The 16,207-nt window shown below is 33.5% G+C and overlaps 1 protein-coding gene across 1 annotated transcript; it reads left to right on the top strand.

Moving 5' to 3' along the window:
- The first annotated feature begins 5,069 nt into the window (after nucleotides 1-5,069).
- On the top strand, nucleotides 5,070-7,233 carry LOC139527970 (short-chain collagen C4-like). The gene is made up of 3 exons (XM_071323713.1): nucleotides 5,070-5,291; nucleotides 6,012-6,086; nucleotides 6,731-7,233. Exons 1-3 carry the CDS (start codon nucleotides 5,087-5,089, stop codon nucleotides 7,213-7,215), a joined length of 765 nt encoding a protein of 254 aa, XP_071179814.1. The 5' UTR covers nucleotides 5,070-5,086; the 3' UTR covers nucleotides 7,216-7,233.
- Nucleotides 7,234-16,207: the final 8,974 nt, after the last annotated feature.

Genomic DNA, 16,207 nt, shown 5'->3' with positions numbered 1-16,207 from the left:
ACTAGGTAAGTTTGTAATGTAAATGCTATGATAGTCTGAATTTCTGACATCTCAAGTGTGTGTGTATGGAGCAGAAGGAGGCAAGCAGAGTAAGGCTTAATGCATGCATTGAATCAGAAAGTGAGAAAAATAAGCAACAGTGTGCATGTACAATTAAACTTGAAACAGTTTTAGGTAGATAACATAAAATTATTTAAATTAACTGCAATTCTACAGATGAACTTACTTTGATATCAGGTTTGTTTTGCAGGGCATTCACACCTACATGACATACATGTTCACCAGTAATATCAATCCTTGCCAATAATGTCCTTTCCTTCCATTTGGTAACAAGCTAAAATTGTATATATATATAAATTAATCAAGAAGTCCAGACAAAAACTACATGTAGTATGAACAGATGCTCACTAATTTATACCTTTCCTATATACTTTTACTTTTACGTAAATTGAAACAAAATGTAAGCTAACAACAGAAAGAAGATCAAGTTTAAGCTTATAAAAGAATCCTATATATGTGCAAATTTTAATAAAAGAACAACCTTTCAATGTACCTTGGCAATTGATAAACTTCAATTGAATCATAATTTCCTGTCTACATAGTATGTCCTTATTATCTACAAAGTTTCATGAAATTCTGTTGTGTGGATTCAGGAGTTGCAATGACAAACTGTTGAAGTAGTAATAAAGCAAATAAGTTCAAAGGGGCATAACTCCTAGAAAAAAAAAATGAATTGTAATTTCCTGTCGATATGCACATCTACATAGTATGTCCTTATTATCTACAAAGTCTCATGAAATTCTGATGTGTGGATTCAGGGGAGTTACAATAACAAACTGTTGAAGTAGTACATTAAAGCAAATAAGTTCAAAGGGGCTTAACTCCTAGAAAAAAAATTGAATCTTAATTTCCTGTCGATATGGACATCTACATTGTATGTCCTTTATTATCTAACCAGGTGCTCCGCAGGGCGCAGCTTTATACGACCGCAGAGGTCGAACCCTGAACAGTTGGGGCAAGTATGGACAAAACATTCAAGCGTGATACAGCTCTGAATTTGGATTGTGATCATATTTTTGACATAACATGGTTTTTTTTTTACACAAAACAAATGTCAAGATTTTATAAATCAATTAAAGATTTCTTCATCAAACTTTTTAAATCTAAAATTAAATAGTTGATACAGCATAGGTTTCTGACACAGAATGAATGTGGTCTAATGAACTTAAAATATTTTTTTTGCCTTTGAGCAATTCACTTTGCTGTTGAATATTAATCCTCTCAAAAAAATGTTTGAAGAAATTTTCTTTTTATTTATGAAATCTGAAATGAGAAAAATTTAACCCCCCCCCCCCCCTTTTTTTTCACATCCCCGTTTCCCTTTTTCCAAAACTGATATCAATTCAAATTTCTAATGGAGTTTGCAACAATAACTACTCTTTTAAATACATCATAAAATATTAAATGTCAAATAAAGTGCTTGTTATCACTGAATGGTAAAGATTGGTTGGTAGTAAAAGTGAATATACATTGTTTATTGTATAAAACAATAAAAAAAACTCCATCAGCAACATTTTATATTGGCAAATTTCCAATGAAGTTATTTACATAAAGTTATTGGCAAATAAAAATAGAAAATGACATCATAGTCATGTCTGGCAAATGTCCAACATACATTATCTAAAAACATTTTAGATAAGATAAGGAAAAAAAGCTTCATCAGCAACATTTTATATTGGCAAATTTCCAATGAAGTTATTTACATAAAGTTATTGGCAAATAAAAATAGAAAATGACATCACAGTCATGTCTGGCAAATTTCCAACATATATTATCAACTTCTATTCTATACAAAGAAAGATAACTCCAATTGAAAATTAATTGCTATTGCACAATATTGTGCAATTAGATATTTCTTGCTATTGTGCAATACTGTGCAATTGAAAATTTCTTGCTATTGCACAATACTTGATATGGAATCCTGATTTGGACCAACTTGAAAACTGGGCCCATAATCAAAAATCAAAGTACATATTTAGATAAAGCATATCAAATAAGCCCAAGAATTAAATTGTCCCATAACAGCATAACAGTTAAACCCCTTGCCCCCCCTCGTAATTGGTATCCTCTTTCCAATTTCATCGTTAACAATAGACCTACAGCAAAAGGCCCTGTACTGTAATTTTCTGTCTTGCCTAAAAATACTTTAAATAGTACCCCTTTCTTCCCATAGTACTGATTTCATAAATGCTTGCTTGAAACACAAATAAAATAGAAGCAGGTAATTTGCTCTTATTCCACACCAAAGGAGGATAAATGTATGATAACATTTTAATGTTACCGGCATCAGGGCCGTAACTACCTATGAGGCAGGGGAGGCAACTGCCTCCACTGAATTTTCTACACTAAAATTTTTTTTTTTAAGTAATAAAGTGCAATATTGACAATATGTACACCAAGAACTTGAATTTATTTTATAAACAACACAAGTTTACAGTTTTAACAGTGTTATCATGATACGTGATATATGCGTCATTTTCCGGATTTTTGACTCGAAAGTGAACCGTTTCAGAACACATATTTTTGAATAAAACTTAACTATTCACATTTATTTAGGGGCTCAATTGAGCAGAGGGAGTTCCCTTTAAATTGTGAATCTTTTATGATATCGGGAATTGTTACCGGCTGAATCAGCTGTTTTAACCGCTTCTCCCGATCGTACGAGAACATTATGGTCCATGCCTTAGTAGCTAAACACCCCCATTCGTTGTAGCATGGAATTTCTATACTAAGTATATACTAGACTGTATTTAAAGTCCCTGTTTTTAGTTATATACATGTCTGTTGAGCTTTCAACAATATTGAAATTCATGGTCCTCGATAAAAAATTTATCTTGCGTTCCATGATCTAAGTTGCGTTATATGGTTTTTTTAACTTACCAGTTTGATTTCTAAAACAAAATATCTTGAAATAGTTATACAGGTAATAATTGTTTGCATAAAAATTGCTTCCATTTTACTGATGTTTCTTAAAGTAAGGAAATCGAAGAAAAACGGGTAATTTTTAGCCATATAAAGAAACTGAAAAATCCGTGGTCACAATGTATTTAATGTTAATAATTATAGGCCAAATTACAACCTTCAAGATGGAGCCTTGGCTCATCCCGAACAGCAATCTCAGCTTGTTTTTGCCTAAATTCAAGCAATACTGATGTCTCTTAGAGTAAGGAAATTGAAGGAAAACGGGTCATTTCTAGCTATTTTACTGAGAGAAAAAAAATCGGCGTCCCCCAAACCCTTGCCTCCCCTGAATTAGAACCCTAGTTACGGCCCTGGGCATTATTCTACATACATTGATTCTGAGACTACTTTAACATATACATTCGGGCTTTAATATAACATCTCCATGGCTTATATATCATGTACTGTAGTACGACGAGGAAAGGTAACACGGTGACCATGTGACTATTGCATTGGTTGTTGTGATTAAAACACGATAAGAGTGTTAAACTTTCCTTCCCCCTGCATCTTATGATCCTCATTGAACAGTAGAAACTACTTCAGCAGTTCAGACATTAAACAATCTGAAACTTTTCAGGTACTTTCTATATGCTCATGTGCAATTTCTTGTTAGCATAGTTTTGTACTTGGACAGATAATCAGAATGATCAACAATCAAGTATATATTAGACAACAGTCAGGTCTATTGCCATTGGTGAAACCTGGTATGAGGTAATTTTAATTCAGCCTTGTACAATATATACATAGTCATAAGTCATAGACTACAGTCATTTTTGCTCAAGCATTGCAAAAAAGGTTAAATGTTAGATGTTTTATATTGTTTTATTACTGCATTCATGGCAATTATTTAACCATCCACCATTAGCATGACTAGTTGGTTGTTTGAAAGACACCAAGCAGGGGCGGATCCAGCCATTTCAAAAAGAGGGGGGGAGCGGTTCCAACTATATGTCCCAATTCAAATGCATTGATCGGCCAAAAAAAAAGGGGGGGGGGGGGTTCCAACCCCCGGACCCCCTGGATCTGCCACTGCCAAGCACTCTTTGTATTTATAATTCAACTTAATTGTAATTACAACCTTTAGAAAAAAATATGGAAAGATTTTTTTCAATTTCTTTTTTTTTCAATTCGGTCAAATAAAATAATATCTGTGTTCATGCTATTCAGCTATTACATCTTTGAAAAAATAGGATAGGTAGGGATTTTTTTTATTTTACATTTTACATATTTTTCATTGACTCTTTGGGCTGATGGGAGAGAAATTCTGACATTAACAGTGCTTATTGATAATCGGTACGCTAAATCTAGGCTTAAAATATAGAGTAGTTGCGAATGGATGTTCATATTGAACAAAAGTTAATTATTTTAAAAATAAAAAATTACATTAGTACATGTATGTCATGTATGTACTCATAGTATGCAAATATTTAAAGTTATAGCCTTGAAGCAGAGATTCACTATACATATGTATGTCTGGCATGCAGAATGTTGAAAGCAAGTTAAGAATTTTACTTTATACATGTATAAGCAGTCGTGCGTATATCATGCATGGTACTTTTACATCTTTGAATATGATACAGCCGTAATACGGATGTTGTAGAAACGTCCGTAATACGTATGTTTAAGATACGTCCGTGAAACGGACAATCCGTTTTACGTCAGTTTTTACACGTACGTTTTACGGATGTATTTTTACAGATGTTTTACGGACGTAACCGTTTCATCCGTAATACATCCGTATTACGGATGTTTTACGGACGTTTATTACCACGGCCGTGAAACATCCGTAGCTATTTTACCTGTGTAGTTGTGTCGAATAAATTTGTTTTGTTGGTTTTCCGTCATATTGACGTATACCCGACATCTTTTTCTATTTATACTTGATTTTGGGGTTTTATTTGTTTCTTCAGCACGGGAATATTTATATTTTACGGTTTCCAGTCTTTGGTCTCGAGCTACCGCTAAGAACACATGATGTAAGAACAGTAATAACATCGTGCGGTTTTACAATCTTATCACGCTAATATTTGACCTTTGTCTGTTCATAATAATTGATAAGATTAAAATGTTCCAAAGTAAGAGTATCGTCTACATTTGTATAATTTTGTCCTGTGTCACTGTGACTTGTTATGGAAATACAAAGAGCAAAAGACTCCTAGTTGATGACATTGACATTCAACAACTGGCAAATGATGTTGACACTCTGAAGCAGACTGTTCAAGGACAGCATAACCAGATTCAATCGTTGTTGTCTTTATTATCTGCCAAAGGTATAGTGGTGATAGACTTTTTGTTCGTTTGTTTGTTTGTGTGTGTGATAAATGGAATCCTATATTTAAATCTTCTGTACATTAAACGGTTTACCAACTTTTGTATGAATTCAATTTAAGTATTACAAAGAACAATTGGTAAAGGGGGTATCACCACTAATACTGCCCCGGTCAGAAAGTACACATTCACAACACAATAGTTCCGACGTATAAGTAAAACTTTCAAAATTTATACATTATGCAAATAAGGATAAGTAGTATGATTGCCAATGAGACATACAACTATTCCCAAAGTGCACATGAAGTGGCTGTAAGCAATTATAGGCAACAGTACGACCTCCAACAATGACAAAAACCCATTCAGTATGCATTTGATAATTTGGGTTTCAAATGCAAGCTGAATGACTGGTTATCACGGTAGAACACTTTTTGACTGATAATTTTGAGTACAAAAGAGCCAATAGAATCTTGATAATTAAGGTATGTGGATATTTACAGAACGATAACACGTATGTTGTGCTTTTTCATGAAATTGATGCCACATAGGCCGTCTGTTTTTTTTTTATCATTAACTTAGAAGCCAATTTTACAAGTAGAAAGATACTAATAGTGATCATGTATAAGTTATCTTTCATTGACTTGTATCACTAGCCGTCATCAATTGTGTCAAACTCGTTTTTGAATGAAAAATGTTGATATCTGTTGTATCTGTATTTTCAGAAGCAGCTGGTGCGATTTATACACGATGGGGGAGAAAGGACTGTACAGGAAATGGCACGGATTTAGTATATGAAGGTATTAAGACTAATTGTGTCTCTACTAAATTTTAAAGAATAAACTAAAGACTTTTATTTACGTTAACTCAGAATGAGAAATATTTAGTTTATGAAGGTCAGTGCCCCGAAAAATTATAAACTGACCTTGAATAAGAGTAGTTCGTGTGGTTTGGTGATTAACTATGTTCCCTTTCAAACAAACATGAAATGTATCACAGTAAAGGAAACACGTTTTGATATAAAGGAGGTATAACTAAGGTACATCAAATCTTTATGATCCGGTAACAGACAGACATAATTAACGTTAAAACATTTTTATATTTTATTACTTACGTATCATTAAAACAGTATTATAAGCTGTAAAATGGTGGTGAAAAAAAAAGAGGACAAAAATCATTTATAAATGTAGGCCGACGTTCTTTTTCGTCAAAACTATATCTTACTTTAATCATTAAAGTGTTGTGTAAATTAAAATTCAATGGTGAAATCGACTAGTTGTATTTTTATTAATAATATTAAAGAGATCGTTGTTTTCAAGATTTTTTTTTTTTTAAACTGAAGATATATATTGTCACACATATGTCACATGTTTTTTTTTTTTTAAGGTTTATTTCTAAATAAACTGACTTTAAATTCTGTTTCACATATCTCGTATGTTCTCAGGGTTTGCTGGAGGAGGTCCATTTGCCCAGGACGGAGCAGCAGTAAATTACGTATGCCTACCACACGACCCAGACTTTTATAATGGAGACGTATCTATGAGTCCATATGGTCATATGAGTACTATGTATGGCGCAGAGTACGAAGATAATTATTTCGGTCAAAACATGTTTCAGAAGGATGTCCCATGCGCTGTATGTAGAGCTACCAAAGCATCCTCTATTATGATGATACCAGGGAAATCGGAATGCCCTTGGACATGGAAACGAGAATATTATGGAAGACTCGCTGCTGGAGGCGATGACGGGCATGGAATTGTTGCAGCTTCCGAATATGTTTGCGTTGATTACAGTCCTATCGCCTTAGAAGGTGGACAAGCCAACGAAGATGGAAAGTTATTTGTTCCTGTAAAAGCTGTTTGTGGGACACTGAGGTGTCCACCGTATAAGAATAACGCATTCTTAACCTGTACTGTTTGTTCAAAATAAAGAAGATATTTCTTTTAACTTTGATAGATATAGGAAGAAGTGGAATGAGTGCCAATGAGACAACTCTCTATCCAAGTAAGAATTTGTAAAAGTAAACCACTGTAGGTCAAGGGTTCGGCCTTCAACATGACGCCTTTAGGTATGAAAGTCAAATTTTGAAGAAAAAAGTTACCATGTTTAAGATATTCAATATACGCACAAAAGATCCTGTCCATACATATGTGACTAAGATACGTTCAATTACTTTTAAATATTACATAGCTGTAATGCACTACTGGGATTATCCAATCAAATTAATACCAATATTTCAATCATGCTAGAAGTTTGTTCTTTTTCCCTTTTATATGATTTCATACACACAAGTAATATATGTTGCTAATGCGTTGTATATATAAAGATTCTAACACTGAACGTGTGTAATACGATATATCTCTATTCAAAACAAATATTTAAGTATATTATATAACATTACAAATTGTAATTGGTTTTTTCTTTTTGGTATCGAGTTTTTCTCACTTGTCTTTATAAAATTGTTGTATTGTTCTTAGCAGCCATGATTGTAAAATTCTTCCAGCTATAAAAACGAAATAAAATTAGGTATTATTGTCTATGAGACAAATATCTACCACAGACCAAATGACGTAGTTTTTGGCATTTATTTGTCAAAATGCCGTGAAATAAGCTATAGAAGGCAGTGGCGGATACAGAAATTTTCATAAGTGGGGGCCCACTGGCTGCGCTAAGAGGGGGCCCGATCTCGTCACGCTTCAGTGATTCCCTATATAAGCAACCAAATTTTTTTCTCAAAAGGGGGGGGGCCCGGGCCCCCTGCCCCCTCCCCCTAAATCCGCCTCTGGAAGGCTCCGATATAAGACAACTTTGATATTTGTATTACAAAAATATTTGATTCACCACCTCGCTTCCTATGCGTGGGAATATATTACCTAAGCAATGAGGTATCATTGATATGGCCGTAATAACATGAATCAACTGTCAACAAAACTGATTTTTTTCGAAATACTTATCATTTTCTACCCCAGGAAAATATTATATTACCGTGGCTGTAGATATTAGAAGATATGGTATGAGTGGCAATGAGACAACTCTCCATCCAAGTCAAAATTTGTTAAAGCAAACTATTATAGGTCAACGTACTTTTAGGAATTGCGAATAGTCTTCACATTGTTATGTTATTGTGTCTTTGTATGTTTTTAACACCCATCTGGCGTACACAATTTTAGTCCTGGTATCTATGATGAGTATATTAACCCACTAAATAGTTTGAATACTGGTTATGCATAGAGTACGAGAAGTTGACTTATAAATGAAAAGTATAACTGATTGTCACATCACCGTTGGGTCAAATTATATTAAGATTGATATTATTCCAGACCACTGAGGACAATGGAAAAGTTTATATTTTTAACAGTAGTCTTAACTTCTTCCACATCGAGCAGACCCTCGCCCTAACAAAGAGTGATACTATAACAGAAACGCTGCAAAAGCAGAAAAAAGTAGCCTATCAACAGTTTAAAATCCATGCTTTATCAATGAAGGTTTCATTTGAAGTATACATATTATGAGTTATTTGATAATAAAACTATAAACCAAAAAAACTGTCATTCTTCATAAAACTTTTAGTTGTGTATAAAGCGAACTTATTGTACTGAATTTAGTGCAGGACTGTCTTTTTGTTTCTCTAAAAAAGGTTTTCGTGGAAACGTCTTCTTAAAGAGTTCATATGAACCCATTTAAATAGGACAACTTTGGTTCTGCTGTGTATTAAAAAGATCGGACGACGAAAATGATACAAACCTAAGGAAACAAACTCTGAACAGTTTCGTGACTTTTTGTGCTGACATGAATTATCATTGATATTGTTATATTTATAAATTAACTGTTTACAAAATTTTAAAACTTTTTTGAAATAATAAGGCTTTTCTACCTCAGGCATAGATTACCTTAGCTGTATTTTGCAACACTTTTAGGAATTTTGGATCTCAATGCTCTTCAACTTTGTACTTTATTTGGCTTTTTTTTTTTTTTTTTTTTTTTTTAACTTTTTTGGATTCGAGCGTCACTGATGAGTCTTTTGTAGACGAAACGCGCGTCTGGCGTATATACAAAATGTAGTCCTGGTATCTATGATGAGTTTATTTTCATAACTAATGGCAACAAATTTTCGGTAGCTTTCTTCCAATATGGAATTTTTTAACCCCGTAATTATCGTATTTGATCTGCAAGTACTTGTATAAAACATATTTAAAACGCAATAGCAGATCTTACATTTTAAAATGATTCTGTAAACCGAGCCCGGAAATTAAGATACCATCCGCGTAAACATACGATCCTTTAAATAAAATTATTCGTATAGGTTACCGATTCAACACTGAAATCAAATCTTTGAATAATGTTTTTGTTGGTATACTGATTTTGTTACCAGTAAATTGAAACCGTACTAATTATCATTGTTACAAACAAATGCACAATCACGGTTCAACGATATGTCGATGCCAATGTTTTGGATATTGCACAAGATCATGTTTTTTATATAACGTCTCTATACTAAATCCATTGGATGTTGGATGTGTGTTATCTTAGATGTATATTTTTTATTACGTTTTTAATGGCTTTGAACTAGTTTCAATAACTGCGAGTACTATAAGATCTCTACTTTCTGATTTCTAATATACGTCCTTGGTCAGTCCAAACAAAAAGGTCTAAAATGGTAAGGTAATGAACTACCAGTATTCAACATTTTGTTTCAAAAATGTGAATGTAAGGAGCATTGAAGCTACATTTGTACCATAGTAAAACAATAAAGGGTTATTTTCTAAAATAGATCTCGATTGTTCTTCACTTTACGTTTTGAAAACTCTTGTCTTTTCTAAAATTTTACCATAAAATTGATACCCGATGAATTTTATTCTAGAAACAGTAGTACTTGTCTTGCGCTATGTAATGATATTGATCTTTATACCTCCATATAGTTGCCCCGCTTCCATAAAAGGAAAGTATATGAAATTCCTATAGATTGAATGACTGTTAGTATTCAAGATCACAATGGAACATCACGTTCATATAATTATATCATTATACTCAATGTTCTGTGTGATGTCTTAGTAGAGAATTTTAAGTTTTTGACGTACTTAAACGTAACAAACCTTAACATTTCAAAAATATGTTCATTGTTATCTCCCGTTGACCATTCAACTTCTGAATTAAACAAAAATCGTATATTTTGACTTACGTAATACACCTTAACTTGGTCGTTATAAAATTGTGTTTGTCTCCCTTTCTCCGTTTAGTTCAAATTTATTTGATATAACGTATTCCACGAGCGAGACTCGGAGTATACACTTGTCCGTTTAGTTTAAATTTATTTGATATAGCGTATTCCACGAGCGAGACTCGGAGTATACACTTGTCTTATACAAAAAGGCCAAATTGTGTTCGCATGGGCCACAGGTATATACTTTGAAATTTTCTGGCTGGAATAATGATAATTTGCGGGCGAGAATTTGAAGGACGTCGAATAATTATTTTTAATGCATTTCTTATGGGAAAATTGAAAGGGGGTGACACTGCGGTTCTCAATATATACAGTTACAAATGTTTCATGTTTTCGTGCTAAACGAGTTTCTGTGGTCAACCAAATTGTTAACATGGCGTTCAAAGAGTATACGGGAAAATGAGCTTTTTTAACATATATATTCTAAAAAGGATAAATTTTATCAAAGATAAAGGACCTTGTACAAGTTCAGTAAATTAGGTGAATATATATACATAAAGGCTGTAATGTTTTTCTAATATTTGGGCATATCAAAATACCCGGATTATTTGATCATCAGATCGTTTTGGGAGTTATTTTATTTGATTGCCTTTAAAATGAGTAAGGGCTTTACTTTTCTTTTGTCTTATTGATAACCCAGCTTTTCCTTTTTTTCAATGAATGATCTGTGTCGTGTGTGCCATAACCTATCAAGAAAAGTAGTTTGAAAACTTGGCCAGCTGAAGGACGCCTCCGTTTGGGGGAGTTTCTCGCTGCATTGAAGACCAATTGATGGCATTTGGCTGTTGTCTGCTCTATGGTTGGGTTGTCTTCTCTTTGGCACATTTTCCATTTCAATTCTCAATTTCATTTTCTTTGGAAAGTTCATTATGGAAAAAAAAACAAAAAAACAACATATCGCTGTGTTATACATTTGCCATGTTTCATGTTTATAATTCCTTAAAGGATCCACAAATGTAGGTTCAAGAGTGCCAACAGAAGTGTTACGAACGGACAGACAGAGGAATTGAAGGTATCATTGTGTTACTATTACCCCCTCGAAGCATCGCTGGGGACAGGTAATTACTCTGAAAAAAGAAGGATGTCTCTTGAAGGGAAAAGTTCGGCGTTTCGACAAAAAAATCCAAGCCGACATGTAAGTTATCAAATACAATGTACGGTATCAAATTACGCTGAATGGGTTATAATATCTCTAACATTTATGTTAACGAAGCATGGCTTTATTCTAAGATTGTTGGACCCTTTTACCACGATCAGCGCATAAACTTTAGAAATTGACTGTCACATGGCACTGATGAACAAGCTAAGCTGTCAATCAAACCGATACATTACCATGACAGGTGAACCATGCCGAGTAAGATTTTTGGAAATAATAATCTTAATATTTTTTTCCTGTTTCATTGCCTTTTTAAAATATTGAAACTAAGTTATGCATGAGTGACAATCAAAGCTGCATAAAGCAGCATATTTGATTTGTTTAAAATTTCTGTTGTTTTAATTCGAGTAGCTATCAAACTAGTCTTATATGCATGATTATTTTATTAGTTGTTAGTGGCCTTGAACTAGCCGTCAGTACTCTTGGATCTGTTCCTAGTGTCTTTTTGTTGTTGGGATGTACAATTACCCGGCCACATCCACTTGTATTTTTGTCCATCTGATGAGTTTATATTTTTTCAAGTGATTTTTATAGTTCGTTCTTATGTTGTACTGTTATACCACTGTCCCAGGTTAGGGGAGGGTTGGAATCCCGCTAAAAATTAATTTAATTGTTTAACCCCGCCACATTATGTACGTATGTACGCGTACTGTGCCTGTTCTTAGCCAGGAGCCTGTTATTCAGTGGTTGTCGTTTGTTTATATGTTTCATATTTGTTTTCGTTCATTTTCTATTATATGAATAAGACCGTAAGTTTTCGCGTTTGGATTGCTTTACATTTTCGGGGCCTTTTATAGCTGACTATGCGGTACGCGCTTTGTTCATTTTTGAAGGCTGTACAGTGACCTATAGTTGTTAATTTCTGTGTCATTTGGGTCTTTTGTGGAGAGTTGTCTCATTTGGAATCATACCACATCTTCTTTTTCATAAATCTGCTTCATGATCATGCAGACTACAAGAAACTTGGATATATAGCAAAATCGTGGTTCTATGGCGGTAGATAAGTAAAAGGGGCGGATCCAGACATTTCAAAAAGAGGGGTTCCAGAATAAAAAGGAAAAAAAAAACAGTTGTTGTCTCCTTTTCTGTAATCTTCTCGTAATCTTTCGAATTTTCCGAAGAAAAAAAATATCCAATCACAGACCCGCCCCGCTTGTACAACCAATGAGTAAATTATTTGTAACTTTTTATCTGTTGTACATAGTAAGCTTGGATGGTCTGCATGAGTATAACATACGATGTTTGACTTTCTTCTGTTCAACTGAAATTGATGCGCAGAATTCCATGACCCTGACCTTTGACAGTTTTAGGTTTTAAGTTTATCTTCTTTTCTGAGTCATATTTTTTTTTTATAGGTAATACATAATGTTCTGTATAAATTTTTCTCGATGTATCTAACAATTATTGTGTTTCAAGTCATATAATCATGAGACAAAGGTTTAAGTTGTAACTTGTTTATTCTAAATTAAACCTGATGCTCATAAATGTTTTCGTAGTGACGACGTGAAACTTGCCACTAATTATTAAAAATCAGACTGAAACGACAAAATCGATCTGAAAAGTTTAGATTTTTCAGTTTATACAGTTCAATTTTCAGATCACAGTCCTTGCTGTTATGTGTATAAGTTAAGTCTGTTTAAGTCTCACTCACCTACACGAGTTGGTATAAAAAATAAACAGATGCGCCATGAGCGCATGATACGCCCGACGTCTTGTGTGGAAGTTTTATGCAATAATCATAAATAGTTTCTGAGAAAGTTTTATGCAATAACCATATATTGTTTTTTTTAGACACGGCTGGACATGTGAAACCCCAAACCCTGTTTTTTGGGTTTTTTTTTTTAACAAAAAACTAAATATCACTAAAATAAAATTTTGAATCAAAACCAAAAAGTATACAGATCTTTAGATTAATCGTACAGAGTGTTAATTTTAAGTAAAAATCATGAATTATTTTTGAGATACGGCATGACATGTAAAAAAAATCTCCCCTGTTTAACAAAATACGCAATAACTCAAAAATATAAATTTTGAATCATCACCAAAAAGTATACAGATCTTTAGATTTATATAACAAAGAAGTGTGTAAAGTGTTAAGCAATAATCCTAAATTGTTTTTTGAGAAACGGCACAACATGTAAAAAAAAACCCTCCCCCTTTTTTACAAAATACTCAATAACTCAAAAATGAAATTTTGAATCATCACCAAAAAGTATACAGATCTATTATATACAGATATTTAAATTAGATTAATTTAACAAAGAAGTGTGTAAAGTTTTAAGCAATAATCATAAATCGTTCTTGAGATATGGCGCGACATGCATGTAAAAAAAAACTTCCCCCTTTTTTACAAAATACTCAATAACTCAAAAATGAAATTTTGAATCATCACCAAAAAGTATACAGATATTGAAATTGATATAACTAAGAAGTCTTTAAAGTTTTAACCCATATTCAAGAATCGTTTTTGAGATACGGTGCGACATGTGAAAAAAACACACCCCTGTTTTAGTTACAAATTGCCGTAACTCAAAAAGTTTAAATCTTATTTTTACCAAAAGCTATACAGATCATTTGGCCATCATAAGAAACAACTATGTTAACATTATTTATGGAGGTGCCTGTCCCAAGTCAAGAGCCTGTATTTAAGTGGTTGTCGTTTGTTTATGTGTTACATATTTGTTTTTCGTTAATTTCTTTACATAAATAAGGACGTTAGTTTTCTCGTTTGAATTGTTTTACATTGTCTTATCGGGGTCTTTTATAGCTGACTTTGCGGTATGGGCTTTGCTCATTGTTGAAGGCCGTACGACGACCTATAGTTGTTAATGTCTGTGTCATTTTGGTCTTTTGTGGATAGTTGTCTCATTGGCAATCATACCACATCTTCTTTTTTATAAGTTTCATGAAATTTGGATAAGTCGTTCTCAAGTTACGGTGCGACATGTTTACGCCGGACAGACAGACGGGCGGACACCGGAAATTTGTATACCTTAATACGTCCCGTCAAAATTTTGACGGACGTATAAAAATGAAAAGGACCCGTCCTTACTTAATTAACCACAAGGACTGTAATTTGAAAAAATGGACAACAAAGGTTTTATCTATTAAGAACGAAATTTAAACAAATCTCGACTTTATTCTGCAACCGTAGGAACATCTTGTTCTTCATCAGGATCATTTATAAATCCAGCCCTTAATTCTCTTTGCAAGTCAAACACATAACTCAACTTCAAACGACTTTTAACCTTTACACTTGTCAACTGTCGACCTATGCATTTATCGAATTTTAAACATTGTCGACCTGTCAACTTGTCGACCTTAACACTTGTCAACATTGTGGACCTTTTTAGAGTCAACCTCTCAACCTTTCTAGTGTCAACCTGTCGGCCTGTTACTTTGTCAACTTATGAACTGTAACATATAAACCGATTTACTCCTCCGATTTCCCGATGGAACTGCAGTATCGTTTATCTTACTTGATCTGACCTTATGAGGTATAGTCAGATAGTTGAACAGTTTTCTGCACATTTCGAAGCAGACCTATAAATTTTGTATAGTGAGGTCGATAATTCCCTCAGTCCCGAGAAAACGGAAGACGGATAAAAAAAGAATGGAAAATATTGACTTTCAAAAACAAAGAATACCAAAAAAACTTTGTGGTAAACCTTTTTTCTGTAAATGTGTTATATTCTTACTTTTGTACACATTTTACTTTCGTTCAGCTAAATGCCAGTCCATGTTTTTGATAAGGAAGCAACCCTTTTATTTTTAGGGGAGGGGGTACATGGATAAATTTGTTTTATTTCTAACATTTTTGGAGAAATTTCGATTGAGTCTATTTTGTCATTGCTTGACTGCGTGATTTTTTCTATATTCCAAACAACATGTTTTGCAGCCATTTTTGATTTTGTTAATCGATCATTTAATTTTTCGGGGGAGGGGGAGAGATATTGATTCGGAAATTTTGTTTTGAAAATTATCTAATGGGCAGAAATATTTTCTTTTTAAATTCACAGCACGATCCCCTCCCCCCAATATCGAACGGTCCTTGCTTCGTACATGAATGTTATTTAGAATTAAAAGAATATTATCCGACTGAAATTTGACATGCTGAAACCGGCGAAGGGAGACAACCACAAAATAATTTATGTCTTATAAGTCCGTATAATTGTAAGCCTAAGTCACTTGCGTTTACGTACGTAAGTTTCGTTTGAAACGTAAAATGAGTGGTATAAAAATTGGGCCAAAGTGTGAACACGTCAACTACATAACAATTGGCCTAATTTCTTATGTAGTGGAAATTTGTGTTATGTACTTGACATGTTTGTTATGTCGTTGACAGTTCGTTTTGAAGGTGACAATATCGTTATATAAGTGACAGATTCTAAATGTCGAAATCGTCTGTCCGTCCGTCCGTCCGTCGTCCACACTTCGGACAATAACTCAAAAACACTTTCACCAATTTCCATGAAACTTAAGTGAATTGTTTTTATCTATTGACGTAAGCTCCCTTTCGTTTTTTTTTTAATTTCAGATTTTAA

The sequence above is a fragment of the Mytilus edulis genome, chromosome 6 (assembly GCF_963676685.1).
Source record: "Mytilus edulis chromosome 6, xbMytEdul2.2, whole genome shotgun sequence".
In the NCBI taxonomy this organism is placed as follows: domain Eukaryota; kingdom Metazoa; phylum Mollusca; class Bivalvia; order Mytilida; family Mytilidae; genus Mytilus; species Mytilus edulis.
This window is presented reverse-complemented; position numbering and strand designations above follow the sequence as displayed.

Excerpts from the sequence above, each read along its gene's own strand:
- LOC139527970 (XM_071323713.1), top strand. The coding sequence starts at position 5,087 with ATGTTCCAAAGTAAGAGTATCGTCTACATTTGTATAATTTTGTCCTGT. Across the intron at positions 5,292-6,011 it reads GTCTTTATTATCTGCCAAAG|AAGCAGCTGGTGCGATTTAT; the intron begins GTATAGTGGTGA and ends CTGTATTTTCAG. Across the intron at positions 6,087-6,730 it reads CACGGATTTAGTATATGAAG|GGTTTGCTGGAGGAGGTCCA; the intron begins GTATTAAGACTA and ends GTATGTTCTCAG.